General features: G+C 34.4%; 3 protein-coding genes across 4 annotated transcripts; 1 reads left to right on the forward strand and 2 right to left on the reverse strand.

The window, feature by feature from the left end:
* Positions 1-293: 293 nt before the first annotated feature.
* On the reverse strand, positions 294-3,068 carry LOC123690161. Of its 2 annotated transcripts, none has more exons than XM_045633165.1 (3): positions 3,022-3,068; positions 1,414-2,845; positions 294-1,230 (listed from the first exon to the last, which is right to left on the reverse strand). In XM_045633165.1, exons 1-3 carry the CDS (start codon positions 3,056-3,058, stop codon positions 396-398), a joined length of 2,304 nt encoding a protein of 767 aa, XP_045489121.1. In that variant the 5' UTR covers positions 3,059-3,068; the 3' UTR covers positions 294-395. The 2 variants fall into 2 exon arrangements, with proteins under 2 accessions (XP_045489121.1, XP_045489122.1); XM_045633166.1 differs by lacking the exon at positions 3,022-3,068 and adding an exon at positions 2,902-3,002.
* Positions 3,069-3,394: 326 nt separating this feature from the next.
* LOC111001501 lies at positions 3,395-9,341 on the forward strand. The gene is made up of 7 exons (XM_045633283.1): positions 3,395-3,484; positions 4,507-4,890; positions 5,350-5,533; positions 6,143-6,246; positions 7,398-7,718; positions 8,138-8,445; positions 8,684-9,341. The coding sequence occupies exons 1-7, from the start codon at positions 3,427-3,429 to the stop codon at positions 9,305-9,307; spliced, it is 1,983 nt and encodes a 660-aa protein (XP_045489239.1). The 5' UTR covers positions 3,395-3,426; the 3' UTR covers positions 9,308-9,341.
* A 5,594-nt stretch (positions 9,342-14,935) lies between these two features.
* LOC111001477 (acetylcholinesterase) lies at positions 14,936-17,998 on the reverse strand. Its single transcript, XM_022271393.2, has 3 exons — positions 17,822-17,998; positions 15,691-16,916; positions 14,936-15,179 (listed from the first exon to the last, which is right to left on the reverse strand). Exons 1-3 carry the CDS (start codon positions 17,981-17,983, stop codon positions 14,936-14,938), a joined length of 1,632 nt encoding a protein of 543 aa, XP_022127085.2. The 5' UTR covers positions 17,984-17,998.
* Between the last annotated feature and the right edge of the window lie 3,782 nt (positions 17,999-21,780).

The following is a 21,780-nucleotide window of genomic DNA, read 5'->3' on the forward strand; positions in this document are numbered from 1 at the left end:
TTAAATCGGAGATTTTAAAAAACGTTTCAACCTAACTTCTTAATCTATTTAAAATAATAAAATGTTTTTTAAAGCATTTCTGCAGCTTTCTCCATGGAATAAAAGAAAACCTTTAATGAATATAATGTTAAATATTATTAAGCCAAAATTAACAGTAAAATTTGTTCTGGATACATTAAAGTCACTAACAAAACAGTTTGACAATGTCATCGGTTTATGACTGACAGTTTGAAGCAAGAAGTTTACATCACTCCAATATTTGTATTATTAAATAGGAAAACAAAAAATGTTGGAAATCTTATAGAACAAGAACTATATTTTACATAAATATATAATCCGTATTTTTTTTATTTAATACACGTGTAATAATATACATCAGCACCTTATAGGTACGATCATAGATTAAATGCTTCTTCAATTTCATCTATTGGATCTTTAATAGAATCATTCAATCTTGGAAGTTGGTGTGGCGGAACTAAAAATATTTTTTTAAGATCTTCTTGAAACCTATCATTCAATTTTTTTATTTTAGGAATCTCATCAACTTCATTCAATATAGAATTATTTAAGAACCTTCTAAGGTCGACTTGGTTAATCATCGTTGGTTCATGAGTAGTTTTTAAACTCAAAAAAGGCTCCACGAGATATTTTGTATCATTCTGTAATTTCATCGTTGCCTGATTTGATTTACTTCCAGTGCTTTGAACCTGAGTGTCACTATCGTTGCGCTTTATTCCAGTTATTTGACTTTTGAATACAATGCTACTTGCTTTATCATTTGCATCTAATGATGTTGCTTCAGTGGAATTTGACATGGGTCTAGTTATATTTCTCGTAGATTGAATGTTAATGATTTTATCTGTTGTTAATATTTCTGTGTCCTTAGTGCGTTTAGTTGTAAAATTTTCAAGAAGTTTAGTTCTTTTCCAAAATGCTAGAGTTCCATAGGTCTTTGTTGTTAATGTAGAAGTTACAGTTGCATTAACATTTGTATCTTCTGTTGTGCCTACTGTTGTCAAGTCGTTGCTTTTTCTGAATCCACGATAAACCATTTCTGGTGTTTGTTGGTTTCGCAGTTTGTATAAACTTCCGAAATGGTCTACTTCAGTTTTGTCTATAATTTTAGATTCTTTTTTAGGCATATCGTCAAACTTAAAGGCTGCCGTGTCTTTTATAATTTTGGCATTTTTATTTTCTTCGTGTTTCAACGTTGAAAGATTTGATTTTATCCTAAAAATAAATGAAATTAAAATCATTATATTTTCGAGAATTTCAACCTAAACAATATTTTTAAGTTAAAGTAATTGCAGTTAAATCAACTACAGTAAAACATGAAACACGTTATATTATATAAGAAGATAATAAAAATTTCTGATTTTAGGCTGATTTAATCAGAAATTTAGGTTTAATTACCTGAATCGCTTTATGTGCGAATTTTGATTGCTCGTGAGTTTAGCATTTGTAGATTTATGTAAACCAATATCTTTTTTAGTATTAATTCTACTTATAAGGCCTTGTGTCGTATTTTTTTTCGTTCTTTTTTCCTTCTTCCCTTCTTCTATGTCGCTCTTTCTTTCGTTACTTCGCTTATCATTTCTTAAATAATCGGTGTTTTTTTTATGTCTTCTATTTGCTCTGGTCATATAGCTTATGATCTCAGGATAAAGTGTAACGAAAGTTCTACGGCGTTTGCTCTTTGGTTTCCTATGCATTGTAAATGATTTACTTTTTTCAAAATAGTTATTAAAGTCTTGTTTTGATTCTCTTTTATCATATGTTGAAAATGATAATTCACTCTCGGGCTCTTTGGGCTTTCTAGTTCTCTTTTTTTTTATTGCACTTTTTGTATGTTCACTAATATTTTCTCCTTGAGTCTCTTCATAGTCCATTTTGAGATCCAGAATGTCATCTGAGTTGGTCAAACTAGTTTTGCCTGGACCTTTCCTATTTTTAAATCTTTCGTCATTCTTCTCTTGGTTTCGGTATTCTTCATTTGTGCTTATCTGGTACTTATTGTTCTTACTGTTTCGATTTAAATATGTATCTGCTTTGGTATTACTAATATCTTTTAAAATTTCAAGGTCATACAAATCGTCATTATCATCTACAGCTTTCTTTATTTGTCGATCCCATTTATAATCCTTCTTGAGATTGAGTACAGGAATCTTTAAATCTTTATAGAATATTTTAAACATGTGCCTTAGTTTTCGCCAACTAGAATAATTAAGATTGCAAATATAATCTTTTATGAGAGATCGTATGCTTTTCTCAACAACCGTGCGCAGCGTTATTGTTGGCTCCATTTGCCGACGTCTATAAAGCTGTAAGTAATTCAAAATACTTCTAAATCTCTCTTGAGTGCGCCTTTTGACTAAAGAATTGAGAAAGTTATAAATCCTACGTCTTCTTTCTCTCTTAGTCCTCAGTTCTCTTAAAATGTTATCTAAAGCTCTTCTAATGTCCGTAACTGGTAAATTTTTTGCGTCCGATAGTTTGTCAGCAAAAAAACTTCGTAAACTGAATTCGTTGGTTATTTTAACTTCGCAGTTTCGATAATCGTGTTCATTTATTTCTGTATCAAGTAGTTCTATAAAATATGCTAAGTCTAGATCGTTATAAGATTTGAGTACATTAATAGAGTTTTCTACGAATTCTGTAAAGCTCAGTGAATCCAATCGCCTGGTCTGATAATCATTCCCTTGATATGAATTATCTATAGTCTCTTTTATGTTAGTCAAGAAGTCTTTGACAGTTTCAACGAATCCAACATCTGTTTCATTGTTGAATTCAAACACAGTTTCTAGCGCTAAGTTGACACTTCGTGGTTTAGCGCATTCATTGTGACCTAAGAATAAAAGTTTTTAGTAAAGTACAATTTGTTAAATTATATCAAACGAGTACCTTCATTTCCTTCAAAATCTGTTTTAGAATTGGTTAGAACCTGAAGGGTTTTGATTTAAATTGATGTATTTAATTAAATCAATATATAATGTACATATTACAAAATAATATATTACAAACCTAGGAACAAAAATAGAAAGTACAGAATAAAACGCATTTCGAACAATAAAAAATAAATAGAATTTAATGTAATCGTAAAAATATTATATATGTATTTCAGATACGGTTTAAAATATACATAATTATGTCTGTTTGTCATGAAAAAATACTTAACTAATTTCAGAATAATATTTTTATTCGAACTCAAATAGGAGCATCGGGTATATTGGCAGCGTATTTAGTTATAAAGGGATATATCATGGTAAACCTAAATATAATACTGCTTTTACTATTTGTATATTGATTAAACAAAATTGTATCACTATACTTAAGAATCTTACCATTAATATATGTGTAGAAGAGTTCTATTTCTATTACCGACTAACCAAATAAATCAACGTGAGAATACTAGGGCAAAAGTGTTAAATGCCATTAAAACTCATACAGTTTACACTTATATTGGATATTATATTCTTATCAGCTGGTATGTAATACTATTGTTAAACTAGCGTTAAGTATTTTTCTTCCATGTAGAATAACACGTCTCTCTACATGTTCGTTTTGAGATGTATATTATGTCGCAGCCAACTAGCTTAATTAGCTGTTTAATTAACAGCCTAGCCTTTAAACTAAACGGCGCCAAAATGATATTTGTGTGCCCATTGTACGGTATAGTTATTATTTGGCAGAAATAAAAAATATGCAACATATGACATAAAAAATATTTCTTTTAAAATTTAATTGCTTTAATCAAATTCACATTATTATTGTCACCATACTTTTGTACTTGTTGTTTTTCATAAAAATTTAGAAAACACCACCACCTAAGTTTTGGTTTGCTGACGCCATTTTGACAGTTTAAAGAGTTTCATTTCCAGTTTGAGAGTGGCAGAAAGTGGAGTTAAATTTAAATTAACAGGCAATAATGAAACGTCATCGATCCAAGTCATTTGCCTAACTGTTTCATCAACTGGCAAAACTACTTTCAGGCCGCTAATTTAACGACCTACAGCTTAGCCGTTTCGTTAAACGACTAAGCTGTTATTTGAATGGCTAATTAAGCTAGTTGGCTGCGACATATATATTTCCTCAAATCGGAGGGGACGAACCTTAAATTTCTATCTCAGCCTCAACTCGAACCTTCAGTAACAGAATTATTATTAATGATAATAAATTAATAGTATTTATATAAACGGAAGAACAAATGTATTATAAACTATTTTTGAACTTTTTAATATATGTCCTAACCTACAGGTTAAAAAATCCAGTGTCGCTGCAAGCTTTTAATCTTTGCCTCCAAATATGTGATTCGTTTTTTTTATAATAGGTGCTTTGTGTCCTAACCACGCCGACCATTTTAGGTATGATTCCTAACGATATTTCATTCACCGTACGAGATAATATAGACAGATACTGTTCTCTACTTGGTACTGTTAGATTACCTGGTACTTATAATAGATCTGTTATTACGCCAAATAGTAATAATGTAACACGATTGATTTCCAGCTACCACACCATGGACAATCAAAAGCAAATATCTGCTAAACAAAGATATAAAAACAGGCAAAGCGATAAGAAAAAATAATTTTCACGACTACAACTTCGACGACTGGGAAGAGACAACGCCATTACTCTATTTCGATGACACAAACGACACAATGAATAAAACAATAGCAAGTTCAACACCAATTCATGAAACTGAAAGTCTTGTAACCGATATTACGACTGAGGGAGCGATAAATTCAGAGGAAACAACAACAGTTGATGATGAAGCGAAGAGCCCAGAAACAGTTGCACCTTCAAACACAACCGTCAAAGATGTGTTAGAACACTATTTGACTACAACGGAAGCGGATATTTGGACAACGAATATTCAAGTTATTAATAATTGTAAGTTTGTTCAACATTTAATAATATGTATCCAAAATACCACATGTTTTAATATTAATAAAGTAATTTAATGCGTTTGTTCCAAGTATTGACATTGTGCGTATGTTCTATTCTATTATACTAATCACTATTTTTTTATACATACGTAATATTTTTATGATATTTCCTTGAATTTATCTCTTAGAGATTCCCAATATTTTAATTTTTAAATCTCGTTCTTATTACCTTTATGGGTTTATCGCACTGGCGGTAAAATAAATACGGATAGAATATGCCTTATTGGGAGCTGGAGGAAAATAACTTTTTTATGGCAGACGTGGATGTGGATCACCTGATGTTATGTAAATGCCTATAGCTTTGCTATAGCTCCCTTTTTTCTTAAAGGTCCCTCTTGGTTCAGAAATACATCGTTGGACAGCCGGCAAAATCTCCCTAACTCTTATATAACACGTGTTTCAGCATTATCTACAATGGAAACACAACCCACAGTCGACCCGTTACTTTTACAAGTGAAGGCTGTGATGGAAACTCACAAATTTGGTTACTTCACCTCGTTATTGATAGTTTTCATGTGGATGGTAGGATCTATGGACGAGAAACCAATAGACCCATTAAAGGATGCATTTTATCAGGAAATTCAGGGGTATCAAGTCCTCTTAATAATATGATATACATATATAGCTTCTAACAAATAATTACAAATGTATGTCTTTTTATCTCTCAACCGTATGGAGTGTATATTTACAAAATTTGTTTATACATATTTCACGCCAAAGAACATAGCGAACGCATGCTACATAATCAAAGTGATTTAATAGTTTCCCTGGGACACTTCATTAAATCAATGAATAAATGCATACATATATACATGTAGTTGGATATAGCACGTTCATTTACATCTAATAAAATGTTATGGCAATAATACAGAGACTTTTATGTATGGGAGACTTAGTTCGTGTTGAGTCTCGTTTTTGACTTTCACCTTAAATCATGAGTATTGCGAACACTTACCGTGTGTGTAGGGTAGGCAAACAATTTTTAAAGAAACAAAAAGTCGAGGAAAGGCTAGTGGAGTTTGGTAAAGGTACCTTGTGGGTTAAGTACCTACACTTAATTAAGCCTTTCAGAAGCTCAAAAGTGCCCTGGGCATTTCGTAGGCTTCACGGGGGGATGGATTTCTTCGGGAAACCCATCCACGCATTTCAGGTCTACGTGGGTGACGAGCAAAGGCTAATAACTAGTTTTGTTTCAGTGCACAATCGAGGGGTCGCCTAGATATGTTTGGTCCCTTGGCAGAGGCTGTTGTATTAGATATTGCAGAAATGATCGCACAACTACCCGCCGACCAAATAAAAAGTAAGATATCGCAATGATTCACGTATATTAACTTTTATCTATATGCTAAAACGTTTCGTTGAAAGCTTGAGCATTTGGTAAAAAAAACATCTTTTGCCCTGCATCGAACTCAGGAACTGTAGGTTAACAATATATAATACTCTAAGCCAAAAACCGGTTTTAAGTTCATTTTTACTTTGTGATAAATAATTATCATCTATTATCACTTAACATCAGGTGAGCCTCATGCCCGTTAGCCCCCCTGTTCTATAAAAAAATATACATATGCATATTACGGTAACAAAGTGTAAATAAATAAATTATATTTATATTTTTAATAAATACTTACATAGTAATTATGAACATATGTGTTTAGTCTTTCATACTGATTAAACTAAATTAATATTCATTTTGTACTTCATCCCCGTATTGGTAAAAATGTTAAAATGAAATTTGCATATCTGTCAATGACGAACTTCCAAACATACTTCCATTATATATATATATCAACCCTTTTAACCAGTTTCTTTGCTATAAATGGTAATTTTATTTTTCAAGATCAGCTCAATTTAACTCTATCAATTCAGTGTATTGGGTAACAGATATCATATCGTCATTTTTAATTTTGTAATGATAATTTATATAGGTACAAAACTGAATACTATTCTAATTGCCAAACGAACCGTACTTTACGATTCAATAGTATCTATTACATTTAAACGAAGCTTAGAGTTACTTCATTTATAGGTATTTCATTCCTACACCCACGGAACGCAATAATAATTATAATAATTTATTGCAAGAATATGGTACAAAAATGTGTAAGGTGGTACAATCGTTAGTTCTCATATTCTGCCTAACAAGAACATAATAATTGATTAAATAATACATTTTTTTCTAAAAGTAATACACCAAGTCGATTTTTAAAGACTCTAGTCGGAAGATCTTTTAATTATTTTGGTAATTTCTTGTAAACTGTTATTGCCACACAAAAAGTGTTTTTCCTAAACAGTTCCACATTGTTTTTTTTTTTGTAAAAAACTATTACATTGAACGTTTTAGTCTTTGTAAGGTCTTAACAGATAAAGTATATTTTAAACCAGTTGCGATCCCAATGACTATTAAGAAACTTCGTATATAACACCAAGTCATAATCCACGATTTTTGTGTAGGTCAAGCAGCAGCCTACCACGTCCAATACATCAACAGACGATCAAGATTCTCCCCTCAAACGAACGCAATTTTCGATGTATTGGACAGTGCTTTTGAAAGTGGCGATGCTATGAGTGTTTTATCCTGTTTTGCCGATATTCAAGCATTTCCCAACGTAACTAAAAAAGCTGAACACATCTCTAGAGATTTGATAGAACACGTGTTTTACATCCCCTACAGTAGAATCAGAGGAACGGCGAAGGACAAAATATTGATGTTGGAATTGGAGAATGCTATTAAGAATCGGATGACGGGATCTGTGAGGAGACATCAGGCAAAAAGTATGTAAATTGTTATAGTTAAAAAAGAGTTAGGAAAAAGATTGAAGTTACTTCATCTATGTAAAGTAAAAGAACCTATCTAAGCCACGTTCTGTGTTTCAAAACATATTTTATTGTTGTTTTTATTGTCTTTATAATGAATGCAATCCTTTAGACTGTTAATCATGATAATATGTACCTATAGATGCTTCGATGAGGTGGCTTTTATTCAAGACTCGAAAAATTAATTTAAAGCAGTATTTCCTGAGATTAGTGCGTACAACCATAAAACAAAAACTCTTCAGCTATTTAATATGACTGTATATTCACGTTATTGCAAATTATTATTATTTAAATCTATCCATTCTAATACTTACTTATGTATTCCTAATATGACTGACTCTGAATAATACGGAAACTAATGAATGAATTGATTACAGAAACTAATCCTAAGCAATCTAGGCTACGTAATGGTATGGCATCCGATAGCCTACAGAGAAACAAAACTAAAATCAATAAATACAAGAAAATGAGTAGCAAACAACAAGGTAGCCTAAGACCAAACGCCAAAAAAGAAATTTCAAAAAATGATAAAAATATTCGCCTTATTTACTACTTATTTGGCGATCTTGGATTCGACACCACAAAGCTAACGTCGACTACTGATGTTGATTTGGACTATCTTCGAAATAAAACAATAATGGCAGAATTGAAGGAGAGGATGAAACTGTACAAGAAGAAATTTAGGGTGAGATAAGTCTAGCTATACCTAGTTCACTTATTTATCTATTCTGACGTCATATTTTGTGATCTGTATAGGCCTTCTGTTTCATTAAACATTTAGGCAAGTAGGTAATCAATCTTCTGTGTTTGAATTTAGCAAAATTATGTTAAAAGGAATAAAACACAACAACCCCCGTAACGTACACGTTACAGAATCTCATAACAATAGAGTCTTAATTTTAACTTTATGTCCTTATTATCAGATAATCAGAAAGAAAGAGAATCAAACAGGCATACAGCGTGGTAAAACAACGACGACGACCACAACAACAAAAAAGCCGAAGATGCGCAAGAGCAAATACTACATCCGAAAATACGTTAAAAAGAATTTATATAAAATGAAAACCACCACACCGACAACTACTACTAAAAGTAGATGGTTCAGAAAGTGGTATCAAGAGAACACAACTGAGTCCAGTTCTTCACATGAAATTGAAGGAAGAATGACATCATCAATATACATAAATAATCGGAACGTATTTAATAAAAGGACCACTTCATATACACCAAAAACAGAATGGACCAAGGGAGATGATCAAGATATTACAGTGAAATCTAAAATAGTTGATTTAAAATTAAAGATGAAAGGATTTCGACAAATAACAGACAACTCAGATTATTCCAGTTACGAAGACGATTTTAAAGCTAATGTCCGAGATGCAATTATGCATGGAAGGGAGCACGATCTCAGTCTTTTCAAAGATAAACGAAGATACGATAAAGTAAAATCGTTTCAAAGTTATAGCAATGAAGAACCCATTATAAAAGCGAATGTATATAAAGTGTTTGGATATGGCAACGATTTTGCCGACAGATTAAAAAATTAAAATAAGTAAAAAAATATTTGTTTTTATAATATAATTATTAACGTAATGTATTTTATTGCAGTCATTCTTATTAACTTTGCGTTGTAATTGCATCATCCAATATAATTTTATGGAATGATATGGAAAGTCAACACACAACCAAACGAATAATGTGCGTTTAAATTGTTTATATTGTACATAAGGACACAAAATTTAAACAAATTCCTAAAATATGCTAAAATTATAATTATCGGATGTTGAGTTTTTTAATTCGGTTAAAAATAGACTTCTACTAGAAATTAACATAATGCTTGTGACTTATAGGTACATCATTTTTAGCGACATTTGATATTATAATAGTGTCATCATACTGATTTATAAAATATATTATGCAATCTCTAGAGAAAACGGTTAACTCTTTTTATGTAAAACCACCATTCATAAACTCGGATAATAATATGATAAGATTCACTTCCACTACATTCATTCAATTCTGCGAATTTTATTCAAATCCCTAATGGAGCAATCACGCGCAGTTTCCGTTTCATTGAAACCACCAAAATAAATAACAAAAGGATTCCCATAATGTAAATAATAAAAGCATGAGCTGCGTGCTCTGTGCTTCATAGAATGCTTACGGTACAAGTATCCGATCTGTTTGTCTATTGAATAGTTTTTACTGTTTGGCAAGCTTTGGCGCCAATCATTGTTAAAAGCGTGACAAGTGCCTTTTAACCGATTTCAAAGATTTGGATATGGTCAACAGGACAGTCTTTTTGTATTTCTATACTTAGATTGATCTTTATATAAATAAGACGAATGAATTTGGGTAGTTGTAGTTTTGAAAGCAGGAGATTCTTGAAATGTCACAAAGAAGACTTCATTTAATAACATCTCACTATATTATATTACGCTCGAACTCCACTGTGATCTTCGTACAAAATTGGGCAACTTGGAAGATTTGCGTGCTATAGCGCAGGAGACGCTCTCGACGGGGGAAAGAATTAGGGAAACTGTCACCCTGTCTCCAGGCTGTAGCAGGAAGAGCTGTTGGGTTTTTGTGAGTTGCATTCGACAGACCGACCTTCAGACTCCCCGCGTTACTTTAAGACTTGCCTCAGCGGGGGGGAGTCTAAATTGATGTCCCAACAAATAAACACCACATATTGACATCGATACACCTTACTAGGTAGAGCTTATTTTTCTGTCCATATACTTACTTGTAATGTAATTGTATTGCTGTATGTGTGTGTATTAAACAATATATTTTGCCAATAAAATGTATTTTACTAACGCAAAACCTTTTATTCTGTGTTATCCATCATTGTTTTTTCTGCCAGAACCCATATTTTACGCAAGGAATAATTAATATTATGTCACTAGTGCTAGTAGAAAATTAAAAAGTTTGACGCGCCGTAAATATATAGTAATAGATACGAAATTCCATAGAATTGCCAAATTATTGTTCTCGTCAGATTGTCCAGCCCGTATCCTTTAAGACTTTTGTTTGGTCGGTCCCTTATAACTATATTACTTCAAGTAATAAACAAGTTTTGGTAATAAAAAACATTACAAACAAACATTCAAGATGAAGGCAGTATAAGAGATTCCAATACGGAATGGAATTTATGGAAAGTGAAAGGATAGAGAGGAAAAGGGAAAGAGATAAGACATATTTAATATCGAAACTTTATATAAAATAACAGTGTCTACATAATATATACAATAATTTAATAATTCAGTGGCGCTAAAACCTTTTTATATTCCGGCCTAATTTTCTGTACCTATCTGTTTCATGATAATGTATCTGTTTAATGACAAATATTAATGTTAATGTTACTTAACATTTCAAGGGCTCAGAAGAGTAAGTTGTTAAAACCATTTTATTCTCAGCTTTTCCGTTCGTATACGAAAGTAATGAAGTCTTGACGTATGTTCCGAGAAGGTATAATGGACTTTGACAACCAATATTTGCGAAACAGACTTGCTAAATTAAGTTGCAGTTCCCAGCATTCCCTTAGAACTATTTCTGAACGGATGTTTTGCTAGGCTGTTTGTTGTTGACAGTGAGATAGGCTGGTTACACACCAGCGGGTGTAAGGCGTTAATTTATTTTACGCAGTCGTATGTAAATATATTATAATTTAAAATATAAATATATTAGGATATTACGTAGTTGTTATACAAAAATGTATTTTATCTTCAGTATTGGCTTAGTGGCATCAGCGTGTGACTTTCGCGACTGACGCCGTAGGTTCCATCCCCGGCTGTGCACCAATTTACTCTCTATGTAGCCATTTAACATTCGTATGAACATATGCATAATTAATCTGAGCGAGACCTAAGAAAGTTGTAGCGCGATTTATTTATTATAGTTGTTAGTTTAAAAATGTTATACTTGTACCCCAGGCATGATGGGCAGCCCATTTCTCCCTCCTTTCAGAAGAAGGCGTTTTATCCTAGACACCGATATCCAGACATAGCTTTAGCGCGAAGATTTTAGACGAGCTAGGTCTGGATGTCCATAGTTATTCCTCTTACACTTTGATATTTCTATAGTTAAAAATATATTTTTTTAATTTCTTCGTGTATGTTATATTTGTCTTGCTTGTCATATTAAATATTGTATTTTTTTAAGGCTTTGGTATAAATAAATAAAGAGTTATACTCACTAATGATGTTATTCTCAGGTTATATATGTAAAACATCTTTATGGATAGGTAACTCATAAGAGAATAGAATGAACGGAGACCGAAATATATTTAGGAGCCAATTATGATAAGGCAAGGAAAATAAAAACACTGGACATGAACACAAATCATGGTAACCTGGAATTAGAAGGTTTCACCCGCATCACCTCCACCAAGCTTCATTTAAGGCAGTTTCAATCCCACTATTTTTTATTTGATGCACTTGCGAGCCCTTTGGCATTGAGTGTCCATGGGCGGTATCTTTTAACAGCAAGTGAGCCTTCTGCCCATTTGACCCATGTTACATAAAAAAAAATATCTGTATCGTAATAAGTTGAGTAAATGCTGCCAGTGTTAAAGATACAACGCCACGAGAAGAATATTTTAAAGATTTATTTAATTTTTTTTAAATACTGTTTAGGTAAATAGTTTACATTACTTTACGTAATAGTTACATACTATTCCTACATATATTAGAAATATTTCTCATTTGCATTTATTGTAACGTAAAAGCTAGGATGTAATAAGCCTATTGTTCGTAGTTATTGATACTTTTAGTTACGGTAATGAGTCAACAAGTTACGTTTGACTTTCGTATTACTTCTCGGAGTTTAGGTTTAAGGACCTATTTAATAACTAACTTTTGTCAAAGAATATCATTACAGTTAAATATTACTTACAATGATACAGTATTCTTAATCTACATAGTAATAATCATAATAATTAAAAGAAAATTAAAAAACATATATTTTTCGGGTTAAATAACGTTTATATGTGTAAAATAATTTTCCAAATCTCTTCAGCAGACCTAGAGATTAAACTAGATCTAGATATTTCTAGATATATGCCTATATAATACTAATCTAAATACTAATCACCAAAATATCATCTGTAGGGACATAGAAACATATCATCTTCATTTATCAATGGAACTACAAATTTGCATATATTGAACTTTTCCGTTAAAGTAGGACACAAAATCAAAAAAAAATTTTTCTTTTATACTGTAAGTATCTCTTCTTCACAATTGTTTTCTTTTATTTGCCTTGCCTGGAGTACTTTTAATTTTGTAAACCCAATGAAGGGCGCAGACAAAACAAACCTTTATTGATAACATTTGTGGATATATTGATAGACCTCTTAATTTTGCTCACTCGTATACTGAAATTGTATGCGGGCTAATATACTCGTAGTAGTAACTAATACAATTAGCACACGTAGAAATAGTGGAAAAATGGCATAGATCAATATCTATGGCATTTTTATATGCTATGCTCAGCATTTAAGTCGTAAAGGCTTTCGCTTTTACCACTAAAGGGTGATTAATATAAAATCTGACAGCAGTAACATAAAGCACTACGCCATAATACGAAGCCATAAAGAATTTTAATAACCACTACAATAGTTTGAAAAATTGCTGGAAGCGGTATTATTCAGGTAAACGATACATCGTACGTCGATCGTTAAAACGTCATACGAATGTGAGGTAGTCGAAATAGTTCGATTACTAACCTCAAATTTAAATTCAAAATAGCTTTATTTATATAGGTACCCTGGGTCACTTATGAATGTCAACAGAAAAGTTGTTAAATTGATCCAAAATGTATATTTATTATCAGTTCGCAAGATAATGGCGTAGAGCGGGCAAGAAGATCGGTTACAAACTGTACGCCAGTCTTTAATCGCCAGCATTTGAGTCATACACATTGTTTGTAAGGCTCAAAAGAATGCTCTCATGAATATTTAAACTAGAGCAATCGCAAGGAGAATTTATCAAAAGATTAATAGATTAATTTAACGTTAAACGAGAGTATACCATTTGTTTCGAGATAATTCTCGATAACATAATAAAATGCGACGTTCGGCTTATGATTTATCGATATCATTTCGAAAAGTTCGTATTTTAACATAGACATTTTTCTTATAGGGTTTTATTTGATTATTTAATAATGTTGCCTTCGAGAGCCATACAACGATTATAGCAGTCATATAATTTTTCGATAACATTTTTAAAGTATGATATGTCTCGAAATAGGCTTCAGTTTTGGCGATTACCTCTTCATCGGCGCAAAATTTCTGTTCAGCGAGGATTCCCTGGAGATCTGAGAACAAGTAAAAGTAAGCTGGGTGCTAAGTCTAAAGAATACAGTCTATATATATGCGGAAGCAATTCCATGTGTTATTATCTTAGTACAATATTATTGTTAACAATGACTTGGCATTGCACTGTTCTACTTATCTTAGTTGGCCTTGCGCTGGTAACACCAAGATGACTATCGTATTTCCGGGCTCGAAACTCAACCTTTCAGATAGCACAGAACTACAATTTTATTTCGTAACGCCTTTGTAAGTACACTATGTAAAATAATGTAAATTCTGTGGTAACTTGAAGTCAGTCAGAAATGCACCACGACTCAGAGAACGCATTTCATTTGCCGACCTTATGACACCCTATCATAGATGATAGACACCATAACACAATATATATAAAACCCGCCATAATGTAATCAATTTTACTGTTACGTCAGATAGATTGCTAGTTAAAATACGTTTCGCAAACACTTGTTACGCGAATAAGTATCCTTTTTTGTAAAGCAGGTATCGATCCCATAATATATCGACGTCAAGTGTATTTTTGTATTGGCCATTGAGTTTTTACCCATGGGCGTACCTAAATGTAAATCCGTCATGGTAAAGAATACTATTTCCTAATTTAATACAAATGTGAAAGTGATTCAGATTAGATAATATCATATAGGGTCGGTTCGAATCCCGGAGAAAATACTTTTGCATTTATTTTGTAGTGAGTTGTGCCTATTGTACTAAGGAAATAATTCTTTCGCTTATAAGATCCAGTTGAAGTGAAATTACATATCATAATACGGTTAAAAACAGAACTTTAATATAAATATATTATACGTAGAAAAGGCAATATCCTAATAGGCCTAATAGGCCTATTTTAAGCAATCAATTTCCATACACAACACATAACAACCAAAAGGAAATTATATGTTATATTATTGACCGCACTATTTGTCTTGAATGGAAACACAACATAAAACATATCCCAAAATATAAATCTTCTGTGAAATGGTCGATATCCGACAACGAGGTTTCTGTTGATGTCCAGGTATGCGTGAGTATCTACTGTGACAGCTGGCCAGGTCACTGGTAGGAGCTCTGTCACTTCTGGTGTGGGGTTTCTGCAAGAACCAGTTAATTTTACATTTCATGACTATCACAGCCGTAAGATTAGGATATCAATATTATGACACTATCTGGTCAATATATTCTTGAAGCATTAAAAAAATATAAACGAGTTTAAAACAAATGGTGACTTTCATATACGTATTGCTCGAAACACCTGATTATTAATAATTATATCATTAATTTATTATATGGCAGTTGATCAAGTGTCTATATTCAACCTCGAAATAATTGTTACTGATCTACCAATAATCGAAGACAGGAACACCGAGTCGGCTATGTATTGTGCCGATGACACCAGGGCTGGTGCATTCCTCGCTCAACGAAGGATAAAACTTTCAAATTAGTTTTAATTTTCTATTTCTCAATTTTAATAGATTATTGTGTTTAGTATTAATTATATCGTAATAAAGTATTTAATACATATATATATCGCAATTGTGAAAAATGCATATCTATAATAATATTTCAACACTGATAACGCTAAGTATTTTGTTTTTAACTCACCCGTACTTTACGAAATTAGCCCACATTTCAGTCATCCTATCTACAATCACATAATCTTCTGCGTTGCCTAATCCACTTAACTCGCCCATATCAAAGACATATCCTAATTCATCAGCATGGGCCGCTCCACCTTCAGTTATATTCAATCTAACCTTCACCATATTCCTCCCTCCAGTATATGAGAAAATATAATAATAGACGTTTTGACTGGAAAGCAGGAATCGATTAAGACTCCTATGACATGGATGTGTAAACGATTGGTCAGAAGAGAAGTCAATCAGCTCTCGTCTAACGTTCGAAGTTATTGATTGACCTCCTATGTAAAATCTTCGAATATAACTGTAAACGTCATCCTTGTCTTCAAGAAATTCTTCAGCGAAACTTCTAAAGGGATCTATATTTGGAAAAGATTCTTCTGGCGTGTTAATATAACTAGCTAACGATTCATCATCATTGTATCCTATTATGATTGACATATTCTCAACTTTAGGTAGCTTATCTAAAGTAAAAGGATGGACGTTCAAGAATCCCTCAACACCACTGAATTTTCGCTCAACACAGCCAGATAGCATGCGGAACCCTGTTGATGCTCCAACCACTCTTTGTACATCTTGGCCTTTCAAAAAATCTAATGCAGATTTAACGTTGTCTGTTGTCAGCCCTAAAGATGCTGCTATTCTCAAGGGTATAGAATTATCTATTTCGCCTATGGCCCATCTGCTAAAAAGGGCCCCACTTGATAAAATAGCACTTTGGAACAGTTTCTCATTTTCAGAAGCCATATGGAACTCGACTGAAGCGGCACCGGCGCTCTCTCCATAAGCGGTGACATGGTTTGGATCACCACCGAAAGATTCAATGTTATCTCGGACCCATCGTAAAGCTATCGTCTGATCTTTAAAACCCTGGTTCCCGGATACCTCAGGAATGTCTAAGCACAAAAATCCGTATGGTCCAAGCCGGTAGTTAATTGATACTACAATAATGTTGTGGCGTACTAAGTACTTAGGTCCTTGTTGTCGCTTAGTGCCGTCACCAAAGGCAAAGCCCCCGCCATGTATCCAAACTAAAACTGGAAGCTTTCCAGTAGAATTGTTTGGTACGTAAACGTTAAGATTGAGACAGTCGAGGGTAATAGTGCCTGATATGTCACCGGATTGCGGACAAATTGCAGAATCATTGTTGGCTTCGAATATTCCAGTAAACCTTGGTTGTGGTTGAGCCGCCTGTAAATGTTAAAATTTATCTTTATATTTTAATAGGTAGCAAATCGTACATTTTACAAAATTCATATTATCAAAGAGTGGTTTTAAATGTTTAAATTGTTGCCCAGAGTCATGCGGTTGCGACTACGTTAACAGCAATTGATCGTATTTCCATGTACAAAGGGTTCACAGGGAATAGAAAAACATTATTATGTATAATTATTATCTAAGTGGATAAAATATACACTGGCCAAAAATCTAAAATCTAAAATTTGCGTAATTTTTACATACATTGTTTTAACTTTTTATTATGAAGTATATTAGTGACAATGAAAGCGATATGAAATGTGTTTTGTTATATGAAGCCTAAATTAAAAATGTAGAATATGTAAATATGATAAATTAGATAAATATCTGGTGTTTTCGTATATGTTATAGATAAAAAATCGTTGGAATGGAAATATGTTATTGAATTTTAGTGTATGTGTATTAATATTATAAAATAAATGATTCTTATCTGATTCTTCTGGAAATAGTTTGTTCATTTTGGTGTAGATCAAGTATTGTAATTATGAAAGCCTTTAGTATAATTGATTATATGTTTTATTTCATCTGAATGATTTGTGTCAACTCACATCTTGAAGCTAATTTTTCTATTTCATGTATTATAATTTGCTGTTTCTATATGGAATAGGCTTTTTATTTCACTTTTTGATATTTCATTCGAACATATAGAAAATAATTCAGCTTTACCTAAGCCTTATAAAATATTTCAATATATAAATATTTTATAATATATTCTGAGGAAATACGTCATTAAAGGAAGCTCTATCATCACCTCTAACGGTAAACCTTAATGCAGAAAACTATAAATTTCAAATTAATTTTAACGTTCACAAGTATCAAAATAGATTTGGTAAACTTACACCAAAAGGGTTTTCTGGGTCTACCCGTCCATACGGTATACCCAGGAACATAGTGTAGTCTCCATCATCAGCGGGTATGCCCCGAAACTGACCCTGGGGGGCCTCCACCAGGAGGGGATCAGAGAAGACCCCCGGTACTAATAGTACGATTAACCAAATCATAACTAACAGTTTATCAGATAAAGAATCATTAAATATGGTAGCAAGGTCTTATAGTAGGCACAGTCGGCGGATTTAGTCGCGAAAGGAAATATATTATAATTGATAATTTAACACCAATAGTGAAGTAATATAAAAATTGTATTACATATTTTGGCTTCGTGATTTTTGTGTTTATAGGAGATAAGTAAGACTTTTTATAAATATGGTCGCCATGAAGCTTGGTTCTTTGTTTATGTCTCTATATTTTCTATGTATTAGATTGGCTATTAAGTCCTTCGGCCCTACTCGGGGGTTGTACTTAAGAGTGCTAGGACCAAATTCTGAGATAGTAGTAAAGTTTTGACGAGTGGTATAAAAATAATGATAGTATAAATACTTATAATCAATTATATATTTCAATAAATTATGTTCGAAAATATTTATTATATTATACAATATACAGACACGAAGATGGAATTCATTTTATAGATTTCACTGATTATCGTCACATAACAAAGTTTGGTATTATAATTATATTTTTAATCTTATCAAATTAATAAAATTATGTGAAAAGATTATACATACAAATGTAATATATAAAAACATTAATGTCTTATTAAAAAAATAAACAAACCAGAAAAAAAGAAATTGGTCATTTTTTATTACTCTAAATTTTCATAAAAAAAGAACGAAGCTGTACGTAATATATATCGACCGGGATAAGTATTCACTGAACTACGCCCAAGATTCCGTCCATCTGAATAACTGCTTTAACTTCATCCTATTAATTAAGTAGAGAAACATTCAGAAAGGCATCACAAAATTATATTAATCTAACTTTACGACTTCTTTTGTGTGAGTACTATTTAAATGACTGTATTGATTGTGTGTATTTGTTGTCATATGTTTTGTGTATAGCTATTATTATTAAAACTAGTTGTAGGATTACTAATAGATAAATAAATTATAAGCAAATTCTACCTTAAACACGTAACAGTCTGTGTTTTTTTACTCCACTACACTTCTAGAAAACACCATAGTTCAATACTCACAGTTAATTACAGACACTTGTGACACACACATTCCAAAAATTAAAGTACAGGGAAAACACACCGCCCCCCCCTGGTGGACAAAAGAGCTGAACCAAATGAAGAAAGGCGTTCTAACAATGAGGAGGAAAATTCGATGCTGCTCTGCTACTCGCCGTTCCGCTGTTATAGAGCGATACAACAAGGCAAAACAGGAATACCTGGAAGCAGCAAACAAAAGCAAGCTGGAAAGTTGGAAGAGCTTCTGCGAGAAGCAAAGTGGAGAAAGCTTGTGGGACGGCATCTACAGGGTCATCAGGAGAACGAACGGTAAGAAAACTGATCAGCAACTCGTCAAGGATGGCGAGACTCTCTCCTATCAGGACTCGGCGCACTATCTGGCGGAGACTTTCTTTCCGGAAGATACGAGCGCCCGGGAAACCCTTTGGCACACAGAAATACGAAGAAAGGCTAAAATGATAAAAGAATCGGGCCATGATGGAGCTCATGACCCGCCTTTTACACTGAAGGAACTCGTAGAATGTGCCAGGAGTTTTAACCCCAAAAAGGCCCCTGGTGGGGATGGGCTAACGTCAGACATCTGCAGCGAGGCGATACTTGCGGACCCAGACGTTTTCCTGGCATTGGCGAATAGATGCCTCGACCTGGGCTATTTTCCAAGGATTTGGAAGAAGGCCACAGTGATTGTCTTCAAAAAACCAGGGAAGGAAAATTACAGTCAGCCCAAATCATACCGACCAATCGGACTTTTACCGGTATTGGGCAAAATAATGGAAAAAATGCTGGTGAAAAGGCTGAATTGGCACCTGGTCCCCCGACTCTCTTCCAAGCAATACGTTTTCACGCCGCAGCGTGGTACCGAGGACGCCCTCTATGCTCTAATGGAAAATATCAACTCGGGTCTAAAGAACAAAAAAGTCATAACACTAATATCACTAGACATAGAGGGAGCCTTCGACAACGCTTGGTGGCCGGCCATTTGTGTGAGATTGACTGAAGAGCAATGCCCATTAAACCTTGCACTACTAGTGCATAATTATCTAAGCGACAGGGAGGTCCGCGTCGTTTACGGAGGAGCTGTAGCGACAAAACCAACAAACAAAGGCTGCGTACAGGGATCCATCAGCGGACCCACTTTGTGGAATCTGCTGCTGGACCCACTACTAAAAACATTAGAGAGAGCCGGTGTTTACGCGCAGGCCTTCGCGGATGACGTGGTCCTCCTGTTTGAGTCCAACACGGCGTTGGAAACAGAAAAAGCAGCGAATGATGCACTCGCACAGATCTGGGAGTGGGGGCACAGAAACAAATTAAGATTCGCCCCCGCGAAAACCAAAGCGATGCTCATTACGAGAAGATTAAAATACGACACGCCACGACTCAACATGGGTGGCACACAAATTGACATGTCGGACAGTGTGAGGATTTTGGGTCTGACGATAGATCGCAAAATCACATTCAGCGAGCATGTCAATGCAGCCTGCAATAAAGCCATCGGCCTTTACAAACAGGTTTCCAAGACAGCTAGGGTCAGCTGGGGCCTCAGCCCGGAAATCATTAAAATAATATATACGGCTGTTGTCGAACCCATAGTCCTCTACGCGGCAAATGTATGGGCTGACGCGGCAAAAAAGAGGTACATGATCAAAAGACTGGACACAGTGCAAAGAAGTTTTGCTATTAAGATATGTAGGGCTTATAGGACAGCTCCACTCAGCTCCCTCAGAGTGCTGGCAGGCTTACTCCCCCTAGATCTGAGAGTACACGAAAACAAAACATTATACCAAATTAAAAAGGGGCATATGACCTGCGAGTACTTAGGGGGAGCTGAGGTGGAAACGAAAACACCTTTTCATAAAAGTCTTCACCCGGCAAAGACAGCACTGGAATATGTTATTCTAACAAACGAAGAACTAGCGATAAATAATGAAAGCATTCAAATATATACGGATGGTAGTAAGACGCAAGAAGGGGTGGGAGCTGCGATCTCCCTTTGGAAGGGAGAAAAAGAAATAAAGAGTCAAAAGCTGCCTCTGGCACATTTCTGCACCGTGTATCAGGCAGAACTGGTGGCGTTACAAAGAGCGGCGCAGATAGCGGTGCAGCGGAAGGAGACCGAGGTCCTCATATACAGCGACTCAAGGTCTGCATTGGATGCGGTTGCGGGGGGACGCTCTTTCGATCCCCTGGTCACCGAGATCCGCGAGCTTCTTACCCAGCACCCAGAGAAGAGCGTCAAACTTTTCTGGGTAAAAGCACACGCGGGGAGAAGAGGGAACGAAAGAGCGGACCAGTTGGCCAAAGAAGCCACTAACACAAAGCGGAGGCCAGTCTACGACCGCTGCCCGCTATCATACATTAAAAAATTAATACGCGCAGGCACGGTGCGGAAATGGGTCAAGAGACAGTCCGAAGAAACAACCGGGGCGACAACTAGGATGTTCTTGCCCGACCCAGAAGCTGCGTACAAAATCGCAAGGACCAAAGGGTTTAACCCTATAATGACCCAAATTTTGACAGGGCATGGAGCCTTCGCGGAATACCTCCACCGTTTCAAAATAAAAACGAGTCCCGCATGTGAATGCGACGAAAACACAATACAAACGGTGGAGCATCTCCTAGTGGAGTGCCCCATATTCGCCATTCAAAGGCACGATCTGGAGCAGACCGTGGGGATGCGGATGACACGCAATGTGCTGCCCGACATCCTTGCGGGGCACAGGACGGCCCTGGAAAAATTTTGCGAGCGGATTCTGCGGAGGACGCGAA

The sequence above is a fragment of the Pieris rapae genome, chromosome 22, assembly GCF_905147795.1.
Source record: "Pieris rapae chromosome 22, ilPieRapa1.1, whole genome shotgun sequence".
Classification (NCBI taxonomy): domain Eukaryota; kingdom Metazoa; phylum Arthropoda; class Insecta; order Lepidoptera; family Pieridae; genus Pieris; species Pieris rapae.

Coding starts and splice junctions, on each gene's coding strand:
- LOC111001477 (XM_022271393.2), bottom strand. CDS start 17,983: ATGATTTGGTTAATCGTACTATTAGTACCGGGGGTCTTCTCTGATCCC. Junction 16,917..17,821: donor ACCCAGAAAACCCTTTTGGT/GTAAGTTTACCA, acceptor TAACATTTACAG/GCGGCTCAACCACAACCAAG. Junction 15,180..15,690: donor GCTAATTTCGTAAAGTACGG/GTGAGTTAAAAA, acceptor TGGTTCTTGCAG/AAACCCCACACCAGAAGTGA.
- LOC123690161 (XM_045633165.1), bottom strand. CDS start 3,058: ATGCGTTTTATTCTGTACTTTCTATTTTTGTTCCTAG. Junction 2,846..3,021: donor CTTTCTATTTTTGTTCCTAG/GTTTGTAATATA, acceptor TTTTATTCTTAG/GTCACAATGAATGCGCTAAA. Junction 1,231..1,413: donor TCGCACATAAAGCGATTCAG/GTAATTAAACCT, acceptor ATTTATTTTTAG/GATAAAATCAAATCTTTCAA.
- LOC111001501 (XM_045633283.1), top strand. CDS start 3,427: ATGCCATTAAAACTCATACAGTTTACACTTATATTGGATATTATATTC. Junction 6,247..7,397: donor ACCCGCCGACCAAATAAAAA/GTAAGATATCGC, acceptor ATTTTTGTGTAG/GTCAAGCAGCAGCCTACCAC. Junction 7,719..8,137: donor GAGGAGACATCAGGCAAAAA/GTATGTAAATTG, acceptor AATTGATTACAG/AAACTAATCCTAAGCAATCT.